This window comes from Pseudophryne corroboree, chromosome 1 (genome assembly GCF_028390025.1).
Source record: "Pseudophryne corroboree isolate aPseCor3 chromosome 1, aPseCor3.hap2, whole genome shotgun sequence".
Taxonomy (NCBI): domain Eukaryota; kingdom Metazoa; phylum Chordata; class Amphibia; order Anura; family Myobatrachidae; genus Pseudophryne; species Pseudophryne corroboree.
This window is the reverse complement of record NC_086444.1, coordinates 973499262-973526532: the sequence shown is the minus strand read 5'-3', so window position 1 is coordinate 973526532 and position 27271 is coordinate 973499262. Positions and strand designations below refer to the sequence as shown.

General features: G+C 44.9%; 1 protein-coding gene across 3 annotated transcripts in view; it reads left to right on the top strand.

Moving 5' to 3' along the window:
* The window catches only part of LOC134920292 (uncharacterized), a 265262-nt gene that overhangs the window by 187952 nt on the left and 50039 nt on the right, over positions 1-27271 (top strand). For all 3 annotated transcript variants that reach the window (XM_063920509.1, XM_063920510.1, XM_063920511.1), the window contains exons 16-18: positions 4250-4301; positions 6560-6671; positions 26678-26761. In XM_063920509.1, coding sequence (XP_063776579.1) covers positions 4250-4301; positions 6560-6671; positions 26678-26761 — 248 coding nt within the window. The remainder of the gene's footprint in view (positions 1-4249; positions 4302-6559; positions 6672-26677; positions 26762-27271) is intronic.

Sequence of the window (27271 nt, the reverse complement as noted above, 5' to 3'; positions counted from 1 at the left end):
CCCTTTCTCATGGCCTACATTGGATGCGTTTGCATGAAAATGCCTTTACTCACTGGGCCAATACTTGAATTTTTGTATTCATGAACAGTAAAAAAAATTTACATTTGAAGCAATAAAATATGCTTAGGCCCAGCTCTAGATCAGACTGTTCCTGCTTATGAATGGAGTTCAAGGGAGAGGTAGTAAGTATGTCGACAGTGACTACAGTATATCAACACCACAATGCCGGCACCAGTTACTCGACCCACTAAGGCTACTTTTAACCATGCAAGCATTATAACTTCAAACATGCTTTTCAAGCAGCATGGTTAAAGTTACCAAGCCCACATCAGAACCGTGTTGGGATACCGGCGTCGGCATTGTAATGTCAATATAGTTACTCTTGCCATAGTAACTATTGACATCACGTGTACATCCCGCTCAAAGCTGTCACACGATCAGTATACCTGGGAGTGCTGTAAAATGTTTTGCACAATATGTAGCTTATCAGTGTCCTCATATTGTGAAATATCACAGTCAACAATAATCATTCGGCCTATGGTTGCAGCATTTATGTCCAGAAGTGGGCCATAAAGCTCAGTAATAAGAAATAGAATAAAGTTGCAGGTGTGTTGGAATTGCAGCCAGAAGATGACTGTCAGTGGCCTGTGTGCGGTCATATTCCCATGCTTTTACCAGGCCTCAGTTACACTGAACAGATCAGTTTAGCCACTTAGTTTGTGTCATAAGTTGTAGCTAATACTAGATCATGCTACTCAGACCTTGTGGCGCCCAGGGCGAAAAATAGGGGCGTGGCTTCATGGAGAAGGGGCGTGGTCAGTTATGCCCCCTGTAGCTGTGCCTTCAGTAGTTGTGTCCCCTGTAGCTGTGCCCACAGTAGTATGGCCCCCAGTACTGTTCCCCCTGTAGAGTTGTGCCCCTAGTAGTATTTCCCCCAGTACTATAACCCCTGTAGAGTTGTGCCGCTTACAAAAAAAAAAGAATACACACAATCCCCGCTCCTGCTTCTCAACCACTGCTGCCCTCCATCTCCGGCCGCTGGCGCCGCTCCTTCGATCTATGGGAGAGACGTCATGACGTCTCTCCCATAGCACCGCATAGACACTAGAGGTCAATTATGACCTCTAGCGTCTATGTGCCGCTCCCACAATGCAGTGTGGTGCGCAATGACTTAATTGCGCACCGCACAGCACTGGGCTGCACCAGTAGCGGAACTTGCCATGGCGGCGGCGCCCTCCGGAAGGTGGCGCCCGGGAAAAAATCCTGCTTGCCCGTAGCAAGATCTGCTACTGATGCTACTTCGAACTCAGGGTGAGCAGCAGGTTCAGCCCAAATGCGGCTTAAGAATGTTTTATTTAATTGATTTTTCATATTGTTTGACAAAAATAAATTTTGGTATATGTGGAGATTCATTATACCCTAAACCACAAAACGTAGGAACAATTTTTATTTTTTAATGATTTTACCCTTTTAAATTTTTTATCTAGAGAAGTATAAACTTATCATGACACACACACACACGACAACGTTTTTTCCTCTCCGTAGACAATCTCGCACTAATCATCATGCATGGCAACAGATTTGACGTGCATGCGCAGTTCAAAAAAACTGGAGATTGATGTAAATATCAAATCTAAGGACCCTATTCAGAGTCGGCCACTAATGCGGCTGCCTCGCAGTTTGCTGTACATCGGCAAACTGTGCACGCGCATCGGTCGCATCCTCAAAGGATGTGACTGCAGGATGATTTACATCGGCAGGCGGTGGGTGGCGATATGGCGTTGTGGGGGCCTGGCAGGCAAAACGGGGGGGTTGTCTGGACCTTTTTCTGGGCGGCTGCGTGACATCACACAGCTGCTCCAAGAAAGAGAATGGTGCCGGACCGCCTGCCCGTGCAGACAGGGGTCATTCTCAAATTGATGCATTCGCAAGTAAATTGCGAACGCATCATGGGGTGGTGCGTCACACATAATGGGCGGCCTAGCCTTGTGCTGGGCGGGCCCTAGCATGTGAGTAGATGGACGCAGATCTTGCTGCAGAAGTCCATCACTGAATAATCTCCTGAATCTGAAACATGCCCAAAGTACGTGTATTCATTCACCCTTACTGTATACAGAGTTATCCACCCCTCTGCGTCCAGACTACCCCTATCCATATGCTTGCTTTCACTGCCGTTACAGCTATCCATATGTACTTATACCAGCCCTATTCACTCCACTGAAACTGCCCTTACAAAAGTATGCAATGACCTCCATGCTGCTAAATCTAAGGGACACTACTCTCTACTTATTCTACTTGATCTCTCTGCTGCTTTTGACACTGTGGACCATCCTCTCCTACTGCAAATCCTTCACTCCATTGGTCTGCGCGACACTGCCCTCTCTTGGCTGTCTTCCTACCTCTCTGACCGTTCATTCTCTGTCTCTTCTCATGACTCCACCTCCCCCTCACTTCCACTAACTGTAGGTGTACCCCAAGGTTCTGTCCTTGGTCCTCTCCTCTTCTCTCTCTATACATCCTCACTAGGTAAGCTCATTAGTTCTTTTGGTTTCCAATATCATCTCTATGCTGATGACACCCAAATCTATCTTTCCTCTCCAGACCTCTCCCCTGCTCTCCTCACTCGTATCTCCAACTGTCTCTTTGCTACCTCTTCCTGGATGTTACAGCGCTTTCTTAAATTTAACATGTCTAAGACCGAACTGATCATCTTTCCTCCCTCCCGCATAACCTCACCTCCTACAATCTCATTATCTATTGATGGCACTACTATCTCCTCTAGCCCCCCAGTGCGCTGTCTTGGAGTAATCCTTGACTCCTCCCTCTCCTTCAAACCACACATTCAGCACCTCTCACAAACCTGCCGTTTTCATCTAAAAAATATTTCAAGGATCAGACCCTTTCTGACCCAGGATGCTACTAAGACTCTTATCCACTCACTGGTCATCTCCAGACTGGATTACTGTAATCGCCTCCTGACTGGCATTCCTGACAAACACCTCTCTCCACTTCAATCTATCCTCAATGCTGCTGCCCGGCTCATTTTCCTCACCAACGCACTACGTCTACCTATCCTCTCTTACTAGACCTTCACTGGCTCCCCTTCCCTTTCAGAATCCATTTCAAGCTTCTCACACTCGCTTACAAAGCCCTCACCCACTCCTCTCCCATCTACATCTCTGATCTTATCTCCCTTTACATTCCCACACGTCCTCTTCGCTCTGCTAATGCACAACGACTTTCCTGCCTACGGATCACCTCCTCCCACTCCTACCTCCAAGATTTTTCTCGTGCTGCACCACTTCTCTGAAATTCCCTACCTCTCCCCCTCAGACTCTCCACCTCTCTACAAATTTCAAACGGGCTCTCAAGACCCACTTCTTCACCAAACCCAGCCAAATCTCATCCTAACCCTCTGTTCTACACTCTCCATGTACCCCATCTGTGTCACCCCTGTCTGTCTACCCCTCCCCTTTAGAGTGTAAGCTCTCACGAGCAGGGCCCTCTTCCCTCATGTGCTTATCCTTTCTTACTTTAATAATCTTCAACTGCATCAACTCCAGCAGTCTTCTGCCACCTGATACTTATTACAGTGTCATCTGCTGATGTAACTATGTTTATTTACCCTGTACTTGTCCTATACTGTCATCAACTGTAAGTTGCTGTTTTCCTGTTTCATTATTTATGTACTCTGTAATTGGGCGCTGCGGAACCCTTGTGGCGCAATATAAATAAAGGATAATAATAATAATAATAATCCTTGGAGCACAGGATAGCATATTTCTGCGTACACACAGTTCTGCATAACTGAGATTCCATCTGCACACTCTTTCTGGATGCTGTGTAGTAGAGAGATCCCAATTACGCTGACTTGGCCTTAGACTTATGCCACTCTGATCACCCGCAGTACCATGCCCTTCGTTTCAGAGTATGGGCAGAGATAAAAACACACAAGATAGGCTCTTCAAATGGAAATAGACAAGTCCTGCATCCACCCCAGTGTGCGCAGTTTAATCAGATGATCATCTTCTACATGATGTATTGCTGCATGAGTAATGAGTACTGGCAGTAAAAAATAAATGACAATGTATTGGGTCATGTAGGGGTTGGTGTGATTTTCATGTAGCTGGACCACCCTATTTAAATGTATCTTATTTCAGAAATGTGTTTATATTTTAATATGATTTCAAAGGTTACGTTATTTACAATTTTTGATGTTAAACTAAAATTATTACTATTGTCGCCCCAGATCCCCAGTCCTGAAACCGTTTTTCTTCCTGTACCCAAGGAAGGATGTCAAGGTGAGATGTGTTTAACCGCAAACCGTATTTACTAAAAGTAAACAAATTATTAGATAAACCTTGTGCTGTGATATCATTACTTTTATTAAATGTGCTTTGATGTAATCACATCAATATTAGAAAAAAGTTCCCCTTCCTGTAAGTTATGCAGTGTGTCATATTAGATTTCCAATAACTGTATAACAGAACTCCTCTTGTGGCCTTGTGTCTTTGCTAATCACTGAGGATCTCTGCGACCATATATTGTCCTTTAAAAAAAAAAAAAGTTATTTATCATATACTTGTACAGCGCCAACATAAGTCACTGGACCACTGGTTGATTGGACCACTTCTAACGTAATAACTTAAACTATAACTTTCCTAACATACACATACACCAGGGTCCAATTTTGTCAGAAGCCTACCAGTATTTTTTTGGACTGTTGATGGAAAATGATGCAAACATGGATAGACTATACAAATGCCACACATATAGTATAGTAGTATGGCTAGAATCTAAGCCATGGTTCCAGCACAGTGAGTCAGCAATGCTAACCTGAAGCCCTATAGTGTGTGTGTGTGTGTGTGTGTGTGTGTGTGTGTGTGTGTGTGTGTGTGTGTGTGTGTGTGTGTGTGTGTGTGTATATGTATATCAAACTGCATGAGGGACACTAAACAAATGCAAGTGGTTCTCATAATGTCCTGATTTGGTCTTGAGTTGCCCTACTTGGCTAAATTCATGGCGAATATGTCTGCAAGTGGACTTTGATAGAACAGTGATTGTTGGAGCTATTTTGGCCAGAACTTAAGTAAATAAGATGGCAGACATTTCTGCTATTTCACATACCGCTATGTATAAGGCAATGTGCATGTGGAACTGGAGAGAAAGCATTGTCAGTAAAAGACTACAGTGCGTGGATGTCCTTGATGTGTGTGCAATATTTCAAATTCAAGGCACAATTGGCTACCAGCTTTGCAGGTCAATTAACTACAAAAGTCAAACTGTGGCGGGAGCAGCAGGTATAATCAAACACAGTCTGAAAAGGGGATGCATTTAATTTAACTGTTCGAATTCCGGCGGTCTGGAAACCGACTGCCGGAAACCTAGTGCAATAGGACTATTCCCACTCGTGGGAATGTGCAGTGAGCCACCGAGCCCGCAGCATAGCAAGAGCAGCGAGCCCGCAAGTGGACTCTTTGTGCTCGCCCCGCTGTTGGGATTCCAGCGGATGGGATACTGCTGTTGGAATATTGACAGCCGGCATCCCATCCGCTGGTAAATCATACTGAATCCTTGTAGCTGGTTGGCTGGTACTTTATCACCGTGCTTTCTATCATTCTCCACGGCTTAGTAAATCTGTGCCTCAGTACAGCAGGATAATGTAGTTGGTTACAATGCATAAACTGCTTCTTTCAGCTAGCAATGCACTTGTGCAAAAAGCACATGCAGTTACCTCACGAGCAGTAGTGAAAGTGATATTGTCAGTGAGTTATACTTCACCATGTTCTAGATAAACAGACCAGTACACACATGGCACCAACTTAAAGAATTCTACAGTCATAAGTGCTTGTTCCTTGCAGTGGAATTTTCTGATGGTTATGTAAAGTTGTGGGCACATTTTCTGGCATGATCTGAGAGCAGTCATCCCCATAGAAGACAAGACCAATGTTAATTACTACGTACTGGTGCGGAGTGATGTTCCTTGAAAAGTGTTACAGCATTTATTTTCTTACCTGAAGGCAAGCGTTTATAGGATATTCTTGAATGAGTGAGTTTCATATGAAAGAATGATGCAGTATGTTTCCTGCACAATTCAAGACATTGGAAGACCTAATGGGCCTGCTTCACAGATACATGCAAATTGGCTCAATTCTGTGTCTTCGTTCACAGTGGATCCAAAATGCAGTCATTGGCTGAGATCCCCCCAAACAGTTCATGACATGCCTGTGTTTTAAATGTTGCTCCCTGAAACATCCCTCAAAAGTTTGCTGGCTGTTTATGAAACTGTAACTAAAATACCAGGACCATCACGTATTTGCGACATATGCAGAGCGTGGCAAAGACCCAAGTGCAGAACTGAAACCTTTGGCTAGTTGCGGCTGCATTGAAACAACTTCGAAACTCTGAGTCAGGCCCAGTGCTAAAGCAAATAAAGGCTGTTGCGTGGTGACTTAAAACTCTTTTAATTTATTTTTATTGCCATTTCTATTTTGTTTGTCTACTACATGGATATTGACAGAAAAATGATGAAGATGCTGTTTATTTTTTTCCCTCTCAGATTGACATTTTCATGAATGGAAAACATATAGAACAATTTGTTGATGATCACTCTTTCACTGTGGACGAATATATTGCCTTTGTACAGCCTCCAGTACCTGAAGTGCCTAAAGGTATTTTATTTCTTAGCATTTTATAGTATAAATAGTACATTGCAATGTTTACCCACATGTTATTATATAAACGGTAATGGTACTTTTGCCATGCAATATATTAAAGTATAAAGAGCCTTCAAAATAATAAAATGGCATAAGTGAACTTTAAAAGGGCTTTCTCATACGTCCTAGAGGATGCTGGGGTCACCATTAGAACCATGGGGTATAGACGGGATCCGCAGGAGACATGGGCACTGTAAGACTTTGAAAGGGTGTGAACTGGCTCCTCCCTCTATGCCCCTCCTCCAGACTCCAGTTTTAGAATTGTGCCCAGTGAGACTGGAAGCAATACAGGGAGCTCTACTGAGTTTCTCTGAAAATACTTTTTTGTTAGGTTTTTTATGTTCAGGGAGGCTGCTGGCAACAGTCTCCCTGCTTCGTGGGACTTAGGGGAGAGAAGTATGACCCACTTCCAGTGAGTTCAAGGGCTCTGCTTCTGGCTACAGGACACAATTAGCTCCTGAGGGTTTGATCGCTGGGTACGCTCAGATGCTCGCTCCCACAGCCTGCCGTCACCCCCTTTCAGAGCCAGAAGTCAGAAGACAGGTGAGTAACCGAAGAAAAGAAGACTTCAACTTCAGTGACAGCACTTTATGAGGTACCGCGCAGCGGGCAGACGCTGCGCGCCAAGCTCCCACTCACACAGCACTGAAGGGTGCAGGGGGGGTGCCCTGGGCAGCTGAAAAAACATCCTCATTAAGCCCACTGGCAAGAGGGGACATTAGTGCCGCGGCACTGTCCCAACCCCCGCCAGTATAAATATTGAGAAAAGCGGGATAGAAGCGCGCCATTAAGGGGGCGGAGCTTCTTCCTCAAAGCTCACGCCGCCATTTCCTCTCCACAGCAGAGACACTGGTCCTCCTCAGACAAGTACCAGGGGTGCAAAACAGGGGGTGGGAGGCATATAATTGGTGCAATATATATATGTGATAAAAGCGCTATAGGTCTGAAGCATTGTCTTGGCGCTTTCAGACCCGTTTTCTCAGCGCAGGGTTGTGAGCTGGCAAATCCCCTCTGTGTGTCTCTGACAGACTTTACTGTGGGTCTGTCCCCTATATGCCCGGACTGTGCGTGGGTGTTTGGTGCACGAGTGTTGACATGTCGGAGGCTGAAGGCTCTTCCCAGAAGGAGGCTGTATTAGGGACACAGACGGCTGCAGGGTTGACCCTGTCGGCACTGCCGATACCTGATTGGGTAAATGTGTTGAACGCTTTGAAAGCTAATGTGGCTCTTATTAGTAAGAGGCTAGATAAGTCTGAGTCGCAGACCCAGGCATGGAAGAAATCTGTGGAAGATATGTTATTCCAAAGTCAGGTCCCCTCAGGGTCACAAAAACGTACGTTGGCCCAGTTGGCAGACACTGATAACGACACGGACACTGATTCCAGTGTCGACTATAGCGATTCCAGGTTAGACCCAAAATTGGCTAAAAGCATTCAGTACATGATTGTGGCGGTTTAAGATGTATTACATATCACTGAGGACCCAGTTATCCCTGATAAAAGGGTCTGTATGTATAAAGAAAGGAAACCTGAGATAACGTTTCCTCCCTCTCATGAACTGAACACGCTATTTGAAAAAGTTTAGGAAGGTCCTGACAGAAAGTTTCAGATTCCCAAAAGAATTATGGCAGCTTATCCGTTTCCCTCGACGGATAGGGAAATGTGGGAGTCACCCTCCACCGTGGACAAGGCCTTGTCTCGTTTGTCTAAAAAGGTGGCTCTCCCGTCACCTGACACGGCGGCCCTTAAGGATCCTGCGGATCGTAAACAAGAAACTACGTTGAAGTCCATTTCTGTGACCACGGGTACACTACTCCGACCTGTCATTGCATCTGCGTGGGTAAGTAGTGCTATCGAAAAGTGGGCAGATAACTTGTCATCTGATATAGATACCCTAGATAGGGATGGCATCCTCTTGACACTGGGTTATATCAAGGACGCTGCAGCATACCTTAAGGAAGCTGCGAGAGATATTGGTCTTTTGGGATCAAAGGCCAATGCCATGGCTGTCTCAGCTAGGCGTGCGTTGTGGATTCACCAATGGAATGTATGGAATCTCTACCATATAAAGGTAAGGCCTTATTTGGAGATGGCCTTGATGATTTGGTATCTATGGCTACCACGGGTAAGTCATCCTTTTTACCTTGTGTTCCTCCACAACAAAAGAAACAGCACCATTATCAGATGCAGTCCTTTCGGCCCAATAAATTCAGAAAGGGCCGAGGTTCTTCCTTCCTTGCTACTAGAGGAAGGGGAAGAGGTAAACAAACTCCAGCTTCCAGGAACAGAAGTCCTCCCAGGCTTCTGCCAATTCCACCTAATGACATTGGGGCTCCTGTGCGGGAGTCCGCACCGGTGGGGGCCCGTCTAAAACTTTGGGTTAGTTCGAACCTAGACCCTTGGATTTTACAAATAGTATCCCAAGGGTACAAGCTGGAGTTTCAAGACGTCCCCCCTCGCCGGTTTTTCAAATCGGCCTTACCAGCTTTTCTTCCGGACAGGGAGGTAGTTTGCGACGCAATACAAAAATTGTGTCAAAATCAGGTTATCATCAAGGTTCCCAAGTCACAACAGGGAGAAAGTTTTTATTCTAGCCTGTTTGTGGTCCCGAAGCCGGACGGCTCGGTCAGACCAATCCTAAACCTGAAATCCCTGAATTTCTACCTAAAGAGATTCAAATTCAAGATGGAGTCTCTCCGAGCAGTGATCTCCAGTCTGGAGGAAGGGGATTTTATGGTGTCAGTGGACATAAAAGTTGCCTATTTACATGTTCCCATTTATCCTCCGCATCAGGCTTACCTGAGATTTGCAATTCAGGATTGTCATTACCAATTTCAAACGTTGCCGTTTGGTCTATCCAAGGCTCCGAGGATTTTCACCAAAGTGATGGCGGAGATGATGGTTCTCCTTCACAAGCAAGGAGTCACAATTATCCCATACTTGGACGATCTCCTGATAAAGGCGAGATCCAGGGACCAGTTGGTCCAAAACGTTGCACTCTCCATGACAGTTCTTTAACAACATGGTTGGCTCCTAAACTTGCCAAAATCACAGTTGATTCCGACGACGCGGTTGTCGTTTTTGGGAATGATATTGGACACAGAACTATAGAGAGTCTTTCTTCCTGTGGAAAAGGCTCTGGAACTTTAGAGTCTGGTCAAACAAATTCTGAAACCAGCAAGAGTGTCAATCCATCAATGCATTCGGTTGCTGGAGAAGATGGTTGCGGCCTACGAGGCCATTCAGTTTGGCAGGTTCCATGCCAGGGTTTTCCAGTGGGACCTGTTGGACAAGTGGTCCGGGTCCCATCTACACATTATTGATTTATGGAATCATATTTATGAATATTAATATTTAATATATCATATATGGTATTTAATATATTGATATATTTCAATTAATATGCATTTATCATATATATCTGCAAGTATATTATGTCAGGCTTACTAAGTGGCTGATAAATATATGCAGTCCTTATATATATATATGACTTATGAAATTATGAAATTAAGATTCCTTAAAGAGAGTTCAAGCTTGAATATTACCGCTCTTTTTATATGATTATTTATTTACAGGCAGATCAAATCGTACAGAATAAGATATACACAGTAGTGATATATATACTAATTATTTATCTAATGCTCCCTTAATTATATAACATACAACAACATGACATAAGTTTCACAAACAGTTTCAATTACTATAAAATGTATACTTGCAAGTTAAAGATTGCCATCCCAAGAATCATTCCTTCTGCATGTTCTCCATGACTTCTCCTCCTGACTGACTTCCTTCCTTCTCTCCTTCTCCTTCCTCCTCCTAACTCCTAACTACAAGTCTACCTCTTTTTATCCTATATTTTACCAATTCAAACTATCATATTCTCATAGTTCTCAGTGCAAAATATAATTATAGGTGTGCCATTTACATTCCAAGGTGTCGTAAAACATGCTCTGCTCCAAATTGGATATTCTGCTCAAGCAGGTTTGGTGCCATAAAACGTGTCCTTTCCTTATACTGTACATCAAAGACCTTCCTTTGGTTATTTGAAGTGTAACAATATTTGTTTGCCTGAAGCATGTTTTATCAATGGATGTGATCTCTTTTTGTAGTAGCTAATTCATGCTCCCTAGCTTTAACCTTTACTGGACAATAGACAAACCAGTTTTATAATTGCCCATTGCAAATCTTGATTCTGATCTACTGTAAGCACACCTGTGGATTCCAATGACCAACAGAGCTCTGTCACACATCTATTATCATTTATGGCCTAATACCTTTTCTCTACAATGACTCTTGATCTTACTGTGACCTCTCTAGCCTTATTTATGGCTAGAGCAGAATAAACCTGTTCCCTACACTGTTTTACCATCTTGCAGTAAAACACAAATATACAGTATATCTATACAAACACATATACAAAACTAATTTCTTAAATCAGCTAAACATTACCTCATACATTCAAACTTATTTCATATCTATTCCTTACTATATATATCCACTATACACTATGGTTACATCACTTATTTATAATGAATTATTTTAATTCAGACAATATCCATTGCCCTAATATTATACTAAGTGCGGACAATTACCTATATGGCAACAACATAAACGTTCTGGAGTTAAGGGCCATTTACAACGGCCTACTACAAGCGGAACATCTTCTTCGAGGTCTGCCTGTACTGATCCAGTCGGACAATGTAACAGCAGTAGCGTACATAAACCGTCAGGGCGGAACGAAAAGCAGAGCGGCGATGGCAGAAGCCACAAGGATTTTCCGCTGGGCGAAAAGTATACAAGCGCTCTGTCAGCAATTTTCATTCCAGGAGTGGACAACTGGGAAGCAGACTTCCTCAGCAGACACGATCTCCATCCAGGAGAGTGGGGACTCCACCAAGAAGTCTTCGCAGAGGTGACAGGTCGTTGGGGAGTTCCTCAAGTGGACATGATGGCTTCCCAACGGACAGGCTACGTTGGGAAACATCCCCTAGGGTGGACAAGGCGCTCACGCGCTTATCAAAAAAGGTGGCACTGCCGTCTCAGGATACGGCCGCCTTAAAGGAGCCTGCAGATAGAAAGCAGGAGGCTATCCTGAAGTCTGTATATACACACTCAAGTACTATACTGAGACCTGCAATTGCTTCGGCATGGATGTGTAGTGCTGCAGCTGCTTAGTCTGATTCCCTGTCAGATAACATTGATTCCCTTGACAGGGATACTATTTTGCTAACCATAGAGCATATTAAAGACGTCGTCTTATATATGAGGGATGCACAGAGGGACATTTGCCGGCTGGCATCTAGAATTAATGCAATGCCCATTTCTGCCAGGAGAGTATTATGGACTCGGCAATGGACAGGTGATGCTGATTCTAAAAGGCACATGGAGGTTTTGCCTTATAAGGGTGAGGAATTGTTTGGGGACGGTCTCTCGGACCTCGTATCCACAGCAACAGCTGGGAAGTCTACTTTTTTACCTCAGGTTCCCTCACAGCCTAAGAAAGCACCGTATTATCAAGTACAGTCCTTTCGGCCTCAGAAAGGCAAGCGGGTCAGAGGCGCGTCCTTTCTGCCCAGAGGCAGGGGTAGAGGGAAAAAGCTGCACCAGACAGCCAGTTCCCAGGAACAAAAATCCTCCCCTGCTTCCACTAAGTCCACCGCATGACGCTGGGGCTCCACAGGTGGAGCCAGGTGCGGTGGGGGCGCATCTCCAGAACTTCAGCGACCAGTGGGTTCGCTCAAAGGTGGATCTCTGGGTTCTACAAGTGGTATCTCAGGGATACAAGCTGGAGTTCGAGGCGTCTCCCCCTCGCCGTTACCTCAAATCAGCCTTGCCAGCTGCTCCCAAAGAAAGGGAGGTAGTACTGGCGGCAATTCACAAGCTGTACCTTCAGCAGGTGATAATCAAAGTTCCCATCCTTCAACAGGGACGGGGTTACTATTCCACAATGTTTGTGGTACCGAAACCAGACTGTTCGGTGAGACCCATTCTAAATTTGAAATCCTTGAACACTTATATAAGGAAGTTCAAGTTCAAAATGGAATCGCTCAGGGCGGTTATTGCAAGCCTGGAAGAGGGGGATTTTATGGTGTCACTGGACATCAATGCTTACCTACATGTCCCCATTTACCCCCCTCACCAGGAGTACCTCAGGTTTGTGGTACAGGACTGTCATTACCAATTCCAGACGTTGCCGTTTGGTCTGTCCACGGCACCGAGGGTATTTACCAAGGTAATGGCCGAAATGATGATACTCCTTCGGAAGAAGGGAGTTATAATTATCCCGTACTTGGACGATCTCCTTATAAAGGAGAGGTCCAAGGAGCAGTTGTTAGTCGGAGTAGCACTATCTCGGGAAGTGCTACAACAGCACGGCTGGATTCTGAATATCCCAAAGTCGCAGCTGATTCCTACGACGCGTCTACTGTTCTTGGGCATGATTCTGGACACAGAACAGAAGAAGGTGTTTCTCCCGGAGGAGAAGGCCCAGGAATTGTCATCTCTGGTCAGGGACCTCCTGAAACCAAAACAGGTGTCGGTGCATCACTGCACGCGAGTCCTGGGAAAGATGGTAGCTTCTTACGAAGCAATTCCCTTCGGCAGGTTCCATGCAAGGATCTTTCAGTGGGATCTGTTAGACAAGTGGTCCGGATCGCATCTTCAGATGCATCGGTTGATCACCCTGTCCCCGAGGGCCAGGGTGTCTCTGCTGTGGTGGCTGCAGAGTGCTCATCTTCTCGAAGGGCCGCAGATTCGGCATTCAGGACTGGGTCCTGGTGACCACGGATGCAAGCCTCCGAGGTTGGGGGGTAGTCACTCAGGGAAGAAACTTCCAAGGACAGTGGTCGAGTCAGGAGACTTCCCTACACATAAATATTCTGGAACTAAGGGCCATTTACAATGCCCTGAGTCAAGCAGTAACCCTGCTTCAAAACCAGCCGGTGCTGATTCAGTCAGACAACATCACGGCGGTCGCCCATGTAAACCGACAGGGCGGCACAAGAAGCAGGATGGCGATGGCAGAAGCCACAAGGATTCTTCGATGGGCGGAGAATCACGTGCTAGCACTGTCAGCAGTGTTCATTTCGGGAGTGGACAACTGGGAAGCAGACTTCCTCAGCAGGCACGACCTCCACCCGGGAGAGTGGGGACTTCATCCAGAAGTCTTAAAGCTTATTGTAAATCGTTGGGAAAGGCCACAGGTGGACATGATGGCGTCCCGCCTCAACAAAAAGCTAAAAAGATATTGCGCCAGGTCAAGGGACCCTCAGGCGATAGCTGTGGACGCTTTAGTGACACCGTGGGTGTACCAGTCGGTTTATGTGTTCCCTCCTCTTCCTCTCATACCAAAGGTACTGAGGATAATAAGAAAGAGAGGAGTAAGAACTATACTCATCGTTCCGGATTAGCCAAGAAGAACTTGGTACCCGGAACTACAAGAAATGATCTCAGAGGACCCTTGGCCTCTGCCGCTCCGACAGGACCTGCTACAGCAGGGGCCCTGTCTGTTCCAAGACTTACCGCGGCTGCGTTTGACGGCATGGCGGTTGAACGCCGGATCCTAATGGAAAAGGGCATTCCGGATGAAGTCATTCCTACGCTGATTAAAGCTAGGAAAGATGTGACAGCAAAACATTATCACCGCATATGGCGAAAATATGTTGCTTGGTGTGAGGCCAGGAAGGCCCCAACAGAGGAATTTCAGCTGGGTCGATTTCTGCACTTCCTACAGTCAGGAGTGACTATGGGCCTAAAATTGGGATCCATAAAAGTCCAGATTTCGGCCCTGTCTATTTTCTTTCAGAAAGAACTGGCTTCACTGCCTGAAGTTCAGATGTTTGTTAAGGGAGTGCTGCATATTCAGCCCCCTTTTGTGCCTCCAGTGGCACCTTGGGATCTCAACGTTGTGTTGGATTTCCTAAAATCACATTGGTTTGAGCCACTTCAGACCGCGGAGTTGAAGTATCTCACGTGGAAGGTAGTCATGCTGTTGGCCTTGGCCTCAGCTAGGCGTGTGTCAGAATTGGCGGCTTTGTCCTGTAAAAGCCCATATCTGATTTTCCATATGGACAGGGCAGAATTGAGGACTCGTCCCCAATTTCTCCCTAAGGTGGTATCAGAGTTTCATTTGAACCAACCTATTGTGGTGCCTGCGGCTACTCGAGACTTGGAGGATTCCAAGTTGCTGGACGTAGTCCGGGCCCTGAAAATCTATGTTTCCAGGACAGTTAGAGTCAGGAAAACCGACTCGCCCGTTTATCCTGCATGCACCCAACAAGCTGGGTGCTCCTGCTTCTAAGCAGACTATTGCTCGCTGGATCTGTAGCACGATTCAGCAGGCTCATTCTGCGGCTGGACTGCCGCATCCTAAATCAGTAAAAGCCCATTCCACGAGGAAGGTGGGCTCTTCTTGGGCGGCTGCCCGAGGGGTCTCGGCTTTACAACTTTGCCGAGCTGCTACTTGGTCGGGATCAAACACCTTTGCAAAATTCTACAAGTTTGATACCCTGGCTGAGGAGGACCTTGAGTTTGCTCATTCGGTGCTGCAGAGTCATCCGCACTCTCCCGCCCGTTTGGGAGCTTTGGTATAATCCCCATGGTCCTTACGGAGTACCCAGCATCCACTAGGACGTAAGAGAAAATAAGAATTTACTCACCGGTAATTCTATTTCTCGTAGTCCGTAGTGGATGCTGGGAGCCCGTCCCAAGTGCGGACTTTCTGCAATACATGTATATAGTTATTGCTTAACTATAGGGTTTTGTTATGAGCCATCTGTTAAATGAGGCTCAGTTGTTGTTCATACTGTTAACTGGGTATAGTTATCACAAGTTGTACAGTGTGATTGGTGTGGCTGGTATGAGTCTTACCCTGGATTCCAAATCCTTTCCTAGTAATGTCAGCTCTTCCGGGCACAGTTTCCCTAACTGAGGTCTGGAGGAGGGGCATAGAGGGAGGAGCCAGTGCACACCAGATGTAGTACCTAATCTTTCTTTTAAGAGTGCCCAGTTTCCTGCGGAGCCTGTCTATTCCCCATGGTCCTTACGGAGTACCCAGCATCCACTACGGACTACGAGAAATAGAATTACCGGTGAGTAAATTCTTATTATTTGATCTTCCATGAAGATAGAGCTGAATTGAGGACGCGTCAGCAATTTTTACAGAAGGTGGTTTCCTCTTTCCACATAAACCAACCTATCGTGATTCCTGTGGCTACTGACGCCTTCGTTGAGTCAAAATCTCTGGATGTGGTCAGAGCTTTGAAGATTTATGTCGCCAGAACGGCTCATATTAGGAAAACAGAGGCTCTGTTTGTCCTGTATGCTCCCAACCAGGTTGGGTATCCTGCTTCCAAGCAGACCATAGCGCGCTGGATCTGTAACACGATTCAGCAGGCCCATTCCACGGCTGGATTACCATTACCGGAATAAGTGAATGCCCATTCCACTAGGAAGGTGGGCTCATCCTGGGCGGCTGCCCGGGGGGTCTCGGCATTGCAACTTTGCCGAGCAGCTACTTGGTCGGGGTCAAACACTTTTGCAAAGTTCTACAAGTTTGACACCTTGGCCGATGAAGACCTTAAGTTCGGTCAATCGGTGCTGCAGAGTCGTCCGCACTCTCCCACCCGTTCTAGAACTTTGGAGTAATCTCATTGTTCTAATGGTGACCCCAGCATCCTCTAGGGCGTATGAGAAAATAGGATTTTAATACCTACCGGTAAATCCTTTTCTCTTAGTCCGTAGAGGATGCTGGGCGCCCGTCCCAATGCGTAATGTATCTGCAGTTAGTAGTTCTGGTTACACATATGTTGTGTTACGTTTATTGTCAGCATGTTGCTGCAATTGTTCATGCCCTTGGCCTATGTTCTGTTGAATGTCATGTTGTGCGGCATGCTTGAGGTGTGAGCTGGTATGAATCTCACCTTAGTTTAACAATAAATCCTTTCCTCGAAATGTCCGTCTCCCTGGGCACAGTTCCTATAACTGGAGTCTGGAGGAGGGGCATATAGGAAGGAGCCAGTTCACACCCTTTCAAAGTCTTAAAGTGCCCATGTCTCCTGCGGATCCCGTCTATACCCCATGGTTCTAATGGTGACCCCAGCATCCTCTACGGACTAAGAGAAAAGGATTTACCGGTAGGTATTAAAATCCTATTTTTTCCCCAAAAAATTGCTAGGCAGAATGCTTCAGTGATTTCCTACACAATTTGTCATTGTATTATCTTTATTTAATTTTCATTATGATGCAACATTCATGTCTATTCATGTTAATTATGTAATAAGGGGGAGATGTACTAATCCTTGGAGACTGATGAAGTGGAGAGAGATAAAGTACCAGCCAATCAGCTCCTAACTTCCATGTTACAGGCTGTGATTGAAAAATGACAGTTAGGAGCTGGTTGGTTGGTACTTTATGGTCTGTTTACTAAGCCTTGTATGGAGATAAAGTCGGCCTAACTGCAATGTCACAGGATGTGTTTGAAAAATGTCAGGAGCTGATTGGCTGGTACTTTATCTCCATCTACTTTGTCTCCGTCCAAGTCTTAGTAAATAGTCCCCTTTATCTCCATCCACTTTATCACTCTCCAAGGCTTAGTACATCTGCCCCGCAGACTGACACTGCTAAAATGATATATAATTTACCGTGGCTCATTGAATTCTCCCCTAAATATCATACAAAATTGAAGTTTCTTAATTTCTATTATACTGCCAGCCCCCATCCTTTCCTCAGTGTGTGTTGTGTCATTTCTATAAATACCCCATGGTAGATGAAAATAAATATTGTGCACACAAAAGGTATCATTTACTGTAAATGAAAGATAATACACAAGACAATGGGGCATATCCTATTAGCAGCGTCAATTTACCTCTGCTCATAGGTTCGCCGGCATCCTGATCCCCCAATGCCGGCACTGGATAAGGCAGCCCTCAGAGCCATTATTGCACATGGATCCAGGACGTTATCCCGGATCCCATGTGTTATACCCCGAAAATGGGAATTTTTAGGATGCAAAAAATGGGCTAGAATAGGATAGCCCAGACGTTCTCAAACGTGGTCCTAAAGGCACACCAACAGTCCAGGTTTTAGGTATGTACTATATATCCATGGCTAAACACAGATGGTTTAATCAAATTGAATGCAGTGCAAATTAAGTCACCTGAGGCCAAGCATGGTTAAACGTAAAACCTGGACCATTGGCGTGCCCTGAGGACAGCATTTGAGAACCTCTGATCGCCCAGTAGTCACTATTGAGCTGAAATTGTGAAATTAGCCATTTTTTTACATCCGAAAAATTAGCGGGGCTAATAGGATAACTGCCAATATATCTTTGACTGGAGTTCAATTTGCTGGAAAAAAACCCTGAAATACTACTTAGAAGGGTATCCAATTAGCCCTGATGTCCAAGCTATCCAATTAGCTATCTAATTACTGAACACTTTTTTGGGGGGAGCCAAAAAGGGTCCTGTTGTCGGATGATACATAGGATCTAGGATTATTTGTGTTATCGCTGATCCATTGGCTGCTTATTGTGGATTATGCTTCGGGTGCCCCCAGCGAATCCAGAAGCTGCGTTAATTGACCTCAGCTAATTAGATGTCGCCCATAACTTGCATTTGCTATTTGTCAGACCCACTACGCTCCCCACTGTCTCTACCCCTAGCACTATGCCTGATTAAAGCTGTAACATTTTGATTTGCATAGTTATTATTTCAAATAGGGAAAGGGCATCAAAAATTGCTCAGCTTGTTTAAAATGGATCAAGTGGTTAAAATAAGCAGTCTGAGTTAATTATTAAAAGGAACAATGGCAGATTCAGCAAACAGTGAATGTTAGGTAACAGTGGCGTAACTAGAAATTTTTCTCCCCCAAGCCAAAAAATTCTTCGGCGCCCCCCCCCCCCCCCCTTCATGCTCCATAATTGGGAGCAAGAAAGGGATAAATATGCACGCGCCTTCGGCGCGCGCGTCAAAAAAAGGGGCGTGGTTTCGTTGGAATGGGCATGGTTTCGCATACAGGGGCGTTGCATTGCAGGAAAAGACTACCTTATACCCCAGTTTTGCAACCTGCACGCCCATACGTTGGCCACCACAGGAAAGAAAAATAATCCTGATTCATGCCCCTTACATTATTTGTCATTTTTCCTCCTTATAGTAATGCCCAGTATACATTATGCCACATACTGCAATGGCCCTTAGACATTATGCCGCACACAATAATGCACATGACACAATATGCACACACTGTAATGCCCCCGACACATTATGCCACACACCGTAATGCCTGTGACACATTATGCCACACACCGTAATGCCTGTGACACATTATGACAGGAATCGCAATGTCCGTTATACATTATGCTACACACTGCAATGCCCCTGATACATTATAGCACATACAATGTCTGTGACACATTATGACACACAACGCAATGTCCGTGATACATTATGCCACACACTGCAATGCCCGATACATTATAGCACAAACAATGCCCGATACATTATAGCACATACAATGCCTGTGACACATTATGCCACACACTGCAATGACCTTGAGACATTATACCACAATGCCCGTGATATAGTATACCATACACCGTAATGCCTGTGACACATACCGCAATGCCCTGCCCGTTATACCCTATGCCACACACCGCAATGCCCGTTATGTATTATGCCACACTGCAATGACCCTGAGACATTATACCACATACCACAATGCCCGTGATATAGTATACCACACACCGTAATGCCTGACACATTATGACACACACCGCAATGTCCGTGATACATTATGCCACACACTGCAATGACCCTGAGACATTATACCACATATCACAATGCCCGCGATATAGTATACCATACACCGTAATGCCTGTGACACATTATGACACACACCGCAATGTCCGTGATACATTATGCCACACACCGTAATGCCCATTACACATTAAGTCCTACAGTAAGGCTTCTAATTACTTTTCAATTACCTGCTCGTTGTCAGGGGTTTCATGCACTGGGTGTCATGCTCGTTGCCAGGGTTTTCATGCTCTTGGTTCCATGCACGGTGCCAGGGGTTTTCATGCTCAGGGTGTCATGCTCGTTGCCAGGGGTTTCATGCACTGGGTGTCATGCTCGTTGCCAGGTGTTTCATGCACTGGGTGTCATGCTCGTTGCCAGGTGTTTCGTGCACTGGGTGTCATGCTCGTTGCTAGGAGGTAGTCCATGTTGCTAGGGCTGTGCTCCCAGTGCCACATATGTCCCCAGTGCCAGATATTCCCCCACGGTGCCAGGTACTCACATGCCCCAGTGCCAAATATAGCCCCCCCCCCCCCCAGTGCCACATATGCCCCCAGTGCCAGATATTCCCCCCCAGTGCCACATATGCCCCCAGTGCCAGATATGCCCCCAGTGCCATATATGTCCCCAGTGCCAGATATTCCCCCCCAGTGCCATATATGCCCCCAGTGCCAGATATTCCCCCCCAGTGCCATATATGCCCCAGTGCCAGATATCCCCCCCCCCCAGTGCCAGATATTCCCCCCAGTGCCAGATATGCCCCAGTGCCAGATATTCCCCCCCCCCTCCCCCAGTGCCATATATGCCCCCAGTGCCAGATATTTCTTCCCCCGCCGCCGCCGCTTTTTGGAGGGACACGGAGGGCACAGCTCGCCTCTCCTGTGTCCCTCCTGCTGCATCATCTCCGGCGGCCGCGGGTCTAATAGGGGGAAGTGCCGGTTCGTGAGCCAATTAGAGCTCACGGACGGCACTTCCCCCTATTAGACCCGCGGCCGCCGGAGATGATGCAGGAGGGACACAGGGAGGCGCGCTGTGCCCTCCGTGTCCCTCCAACAAGCGGCGGAGGGAAGGAGACCCGCAGACTGACATGCGGACGCTCGTCCGCATGTCAGTCTGCTGTAAATCAGTGGCGCCCCCGCAGCCCCTCGCCCCCAAGGCACCGCGAGGGCTGCGGGGGCAGTAGTTACGCCACTGTTAGGTAACCATAAAACCACATTTTCATAGCGTTTCACAGTTTTACCGATTTTGTTACTTTATTTTATATTTTAAAGTACAGCAGTCAGGAAACTGATGGGGATGAGATTCTTTAATCAGATCTGTTCTATAATAATAAAATCTTTTTTTTTAACTTACCATAACTAGACAATGTCCTGATTTATCTGTGCTAACTATTATAAGGCATTGAACCCCATCAAAAAATAAGACCTACCTGAGCTCAAAGGTAGAAAACTATCTGTGTAGTTCAAATAAATAAATAAAAATATGCTTTTAAAATTCCTCTGTACCTCACTCTTTCCTTTTTTTCTAATCTTCATAGTAATTTTCCTATATTGCGACGGTTCTCCAAACTGTCATACTGGGCTCAAAAAATTACAAAACTATTTGACAGTTGGCTATTGTTATATGTTACTGTAGCACTTACATGTATTGCAGTCCAGTTAGTATTTTTTGTTTATCGCATGTACCTTTTCCTGATGCTTGTTTTTTAGTTCCCCTTCCACGTTCCATCAGACTGGGTATTGGATAATGTCGGGGGCCTATTGCTCCTGGTGTCTCCAAAGATGACTCTTTAGACCTCCCTTAAACTGGTCTCTTGGAACGTGGAGGGCTTGAACACTCAAATTAAGAGGAAAACATTTTTGAGTCATCTTAAAAAGTTTTATCCGGACGTTGCCTTATTACAAGAGACACACTGGCGACTTACAGACGCTAACAGAGTCAGAGATACTTGGATTAGCGATTATAGATGTTCCTTTTATACTACAAAAACTCGAGGTGTGCTCATCCTGTTTAATAAATCTTTACATTATATGATTCGGGATGAATGGATAGATCCTGAAGGGAGGTTTTTGTTTTTGAAGGTAGATATTGACCAGCGTGCATTTACACCCCCAATGGGCCAAATATATCATTTTTTTAGATCTTTTTGTTAACTTACAAGGCTGGACGGAAGGCTCTTTAATCATGGGGGTGACCTGAATGTAGTTTTTGATCCTTCCCTAGATGTATCGGGTGGGCCCAGACAGTCAGGGCTGAGTAGATCAGCTCCATCCACCTTGTCACTCTTATTAGATTCATTACAAATATTGGATCCCTGGAGGTTCCTACATCCTGACTCTAGAGAATACACCTTTTTCTCCCACCCCCATAAATTATTCTCCCAACTAGACTATTGGTTGATATCAGGTTCACTGGTTCATAGAGTTGAAGACTTGACTATAGCTAAAATTCTTGTGTCTGATCACGCTCCCATCACCCTTACACTTGCCCTGACAACTCCCCGCATCAATTCCAGCAACTGGCGCTTTCCAGACTACCTGGCTTCCTCTAATGACTTCAATCTTCACTTTACCCAATCCTTTCACAACTATTCTCACGACAATAGTGTTCATTCTGATTACTTAAACCTTTTCTGGCAGACTTCGAAACTGGTTCTTCGGGGCCATATACTATCTTATGTGGCTTTTAGGAAAAAACAGTTTCTGGACAGATTATCCCATGCGACCCAAAGAGTTGTCTCGTCATATTCTCAGTTATTAACAAATCCATCTGAAGCTAACAGATTATTACAGGGATGCAAAATCGGACCATGATACCCTTTGTGCTGAGCAGGCCAAATTGTTCTTATCGTTTCAGTCCAATAAATATCTCAGATGGGGTAATTGCCCCGGAAAATTGTTAGCAAACTTGGTGAAAGCTTCCTCTGCCCCTAAACACATACCGTCTATTTGAAATACCCAGGGTTCACTGACATTAACCCAGGATGCAATTAGTGATGTTTTTCTTGAATTTTTTTAAAATTTATATATTGCACCTCCGGATCAACCCACCAAGGGCTTGGAATTTTTGACTACTGCTGGTCTTCCTACCCTTTCAGCGAATGACAGGAAAGCTCTTAGTTCCTCCATCACAGATGCAGAGCTGGAGGCAGCTATTAAATCCTTACCCAATGGGAAAACCCCAGGACCTGATGGCCTTTCTGCCGCGTACTACAAACTTCTGTCCCCGTACATAAGAGAACATCTTTCCAAACTCTATAATTCTATTACAGGTCACTCGGCCCCACCTGATTTTAACACAGCCAGGGTAATTGTCCTCCCCAAACCGAATAGGGACCCCACTTTGATCTCCCCCTATAGACCAAACTCTCTTTTGAACCAGGATTTCGAGATTTTTACAGAAATGATTGCCTCCCGTCTTCAGTTGGTTCTGCCTAAATTATTACATCCTGCTCAGACAGGTTTTCTGTGTAATAGACATTCAGTTCATAATGTCCACTCACGATTGGCGGCCATGATCAAGACACACAGTTCCCTGGATACAGGAAACATAGTCCTCAGCTGTGATGCTGATAAGGCATTTGATAGGGTCTCCTGGGATCATCTAGGTAGAATCCTTCAACATCAGGAGTTTGGCTCTGATTTCTTACTTATATTTCACACCTTATATCAAAAGCCTCTGGCTTTTTTTAACAATTAATGCCCATAACACCCGCTATTTTCAACTACATCGAGGCACAAGACAGGGTTGTCCTTTGTCCCCGCTCCTATTTAACTTGGCTTTGGACCCTCTTTTTTGCCACTTCCAGAAAGAAAATAGTTGTCATGGTATTAAACTGGCCCACTTGGAACTTACATTTTCTGCATTCACTGATGATATCCTGCTTTATTTTAGTAACCCCCACACTGCACTGCCACATTTAATCTCCATTTTAGATTCCTTTGAAATAGTATCTGGGTTTAAAATGAACCATTCCAAGACCGAAGCCTTGGCCTTCTTTTCCTCTGCTAAATTGGGTTGGGACCCCTCATTTCCATTTCAGTGGGCTCTTGATGATTGTATTAGGTATCAAAATCCATAATCATCCCTCCAAGTTATATACATTAAACTTTTCTTCATTACTTACTAGGACCTACACAGATTTTTCTAAGTGGGCCCACCTCCCTTTGACGTACAGTGGCCGCTGCCATTTATATAAAATGATTAGTTTTCCACGCATTTGATATATATTACAAATGCTTCCATTGATCCCGCCTAAAAGTACATTTGCCCAACTAAATAAAGCGTTGACCAAATTTATTTGGTCAGCTAAGCGGCCAAGGATTTCCTTTATTTAATGACAACAACCAAGAACCCTGGGTGGCCTAAACTTACCATGCCTGCACACTTATGCATTGGCAACAAATTATAGGATTGCTTTGGACTGGATTAACGGACGCAATGTTTACGGTAAGTCGGTAACCTACAATTAGAGCAAACTTTCGCACCAAACTGGAACTTAGTGTCCTTATTACACACTACACCACACTCCATGCCGACATCTATAAAAGATAATGTCCTCTTATCTACCTGTTTGGCATGGAGGATGGTGCGTTCTAAATTGCATCTGTCCCAACAGACCTCTTTATTTTTGCCTCTTTGGGGTAACCCTGACTTTGAACCACACTATGGCCCTCATTCCGAGTTGTTCGCTCGCTGCTATTTTTAGCAGAATTGCTAATAGGCTAAAATCCGGCAGTTCTGTGCATGCGTATGCACAGCAGGGCGCACGCGCTAAGTATTTTTACACAAAACTATGCTATTTTACTCACGGGCAAACAAAGCTTTTCAATCGCTCTGCTGATCGTAGTGTGATTGACAGGAAGTGGGTGTTTCTGGGCGGAAACTGGCCGTTTTCAGGGAGTGTGCTAAAAAACGCAGGCGTGCCAGGTAAAAACGCAGGAGTGGCTGGAGAAACGGGGGAGTGGCTGGCCGGACGCTGGGCGTGTTTGTGACATCAAACCAGGAACTAAACAGACTGAGGTGATCTAGGAGGAAGTCTGGAGCTACTCAGAAACTGCAAGGAAATAACAGCAGAATTGCTAATCTTTCGTTAGCAATTCTGCTATGCTAAGATACACTCCCATAGGGCGGCGGCTTTGCGTTTACATTTCTGCTAAAAGTAGCTAGTGAGCGAACAACTCGGAATGAGGGCCTATACTTCTCAGGTATTTCATACTTGGTATAAAGGAGGCCTTAAGTATGTCCATCAACTCTTGTGCAAAGAGAATTTGGTGCTGCTCATGCATTCCCGAATAATGGAACTATTTCCGTCCTTGGTGATCCCCCTATTCCCCTTCTTACAAGCGAGTAGTTATATGCAAAGGGTTCTGTCCTCTTTGCCTGAGACTGATAGGACTGACACCTTAGACGGAACACTGCGGCATGGCTCTGACGGTCACTTCTCTACCGCTTTTATACACACCCACACACGATCCTTACTTAACTTGAACTCTGGTACTGTGGGCCTGTTCCGATAGTAACTTGCGTTTCCAGATCTCACGCTAAAGTCCATTCTAGATGCCAATATGATTTGGGGTAAAATGCTGGTATCAGCTAAGACTCTTATCCACTCACTGGTCATCTCAAGACTGGACTACTGTAATCTCCTCCTGACTGGCATTCCTGACAAATACCTCTTTCCACTCCAATCTATTCTCAATGCTGCTGCCCGGCTCATTTTCCTCACCAAACACACTACGTCCACCTCTGCTCTCTTACAAGACCTTCACTGGCTTCCCTTCCCTTTCAGAATCCAATTCAAGCTTCTCACACTCACTTACAAAGCCCTCACCCACTCCTCTCCCATCTACATTTCTGACTTTGTATCCTTTTACACTCCCACCCGTCCTCTTCGCTCTGCTAATGCACGCTGACTCTCCTGCCTACGGATTACTTCCTCCTACTCCTACCTCCAAGATTTTTCACGTGCTGCACCACTTCTCTGGAATTCCCTACCGCTCCCCCTCAGACTCTCCACCTCTCTACAAAACTTCAAATGGGCTCTCAAGACCCACTTCTTCACCAAACCCAGCCAAATCTCATCCTAACCTTCTGTTCCACGCTCTCTATGTACCTCATCTGTGTCAACCCTGTCTGTCTTCCCCTCCCCTTTAGAATGTAAGCTCTCACGAGCAGGGCCCCCTTCCCTCATGTGCTTATCCTTTCTTACTTTAATAATCTTCAACTGCACCAAATCCAGCAGTCTTCTGCCGCCTGATACTTATTCCAGTGTCATCTGTTGTTGTAGTTATGTTTATTTACCCTGTACTTGTCCTATATTATCGTCATCTGTAAGTTGCTGTTTTTTTATTATTTGTTTATGTACTCTGTAATTGGGTGCTGCGGAACCCTTGTGGGTATAAATAAAGGATAATAATAATAATAATCAACCTCATATACGAAGATGCACCAGAAAATATTGCACAGGGCCGATTTCACACCTAAACAGAAGTTCCTCATTGGAGATTCCCTTAATTCTAATTGTTATAAGTGCAGTTCGCCAGAAGTGGACATAGGGGGTTATTCAGACCTGAATTTAGCACATCTATGATCAGCTTCCCTGACATGCAGGGGGACGTCCAGCACAGGGCTAATCCACCCCGCTTGTCAGGGCCAACCCTCCCCCCTCCCCCCCCCCCCCCCCCCCGCACAAGTACAAAAGCATTGCACGGCAGCGATGCTTTTGTACTGGTAGAGTAGCTTCCAGCCAGCGCAGCTCCTGATTATGCGTGTATTGACTAATGTATGTGTGTATTGACTATTTTTATTTTACCTGTCAATAAAAACATTTTGAAAAATACCCCAAAAAACTCTTCTGAACAATAAAATAAAAATTATGCCTGTTTTTACTTTTTCCCACACTATACGCTGTCATTTTCCACACCTACAACTATCCAGTAGTGAATATAGTCCATTTTTGCACAGTAAAAACGGTGGGAGGCTAATTGAATTACCCATTAAAAATAATTGCATTAAAAAAAAATTACAGTAAAGTCCTGTTTTTACAGCACGAAAAATTGTCGGGAGCAATTGATTTCACCCTTTAGACATTTTCATTAAATCTTTTTTGTCTCTTTTCCTCAACCATTCATTGTTTTCAGTGTGTTATTGTCTCCTATATTTTCAGATTTACCAAGTGGTCCTTATTCCTACCGCCTTGGGGAACTGGCTTATACAAGAAGTGGAGACAAAGGAAATAATGCAAACATAGGTTTGTTACTTTGTATTTGTTTATGCATTTCATGACATTTGTGGATTGTAAATGTGTATCAAAACCAGGAGTGTCCATCGAGGCACAAGTGGTTGATAGTTTTAAACCATTTCGTAGGAATACATAAAATTACCAAACTGCTGATAATTGGTCTCCACAAATGCAGACAACTCTAGTATTGGATCCCTGCCACCAATGTTAAGCATATTAGATCAAAAATTAGACACAAGCCATAGATATTGGACGCCCATCCCTAATCAAAACTATAATGTTACCCATGATTTGAATAGTGTATTTTATTAAACACTTTTTAAGATAAGACCAATGGATATGGTCCGCCTGTGAATATTTCATCTGTTGAAAGGGAGTTGCTTCTTCTTCCACAGACCTAGAAACATAGAATTTGACGGCAGATAAGAACTACTTGGCCCATGTAGTCTGCCCCTTTTTTTTTTACCATATTGTTACCTTAAACCCTATTTGATCTTTTTTTGTTTGTGAGGATAGTCT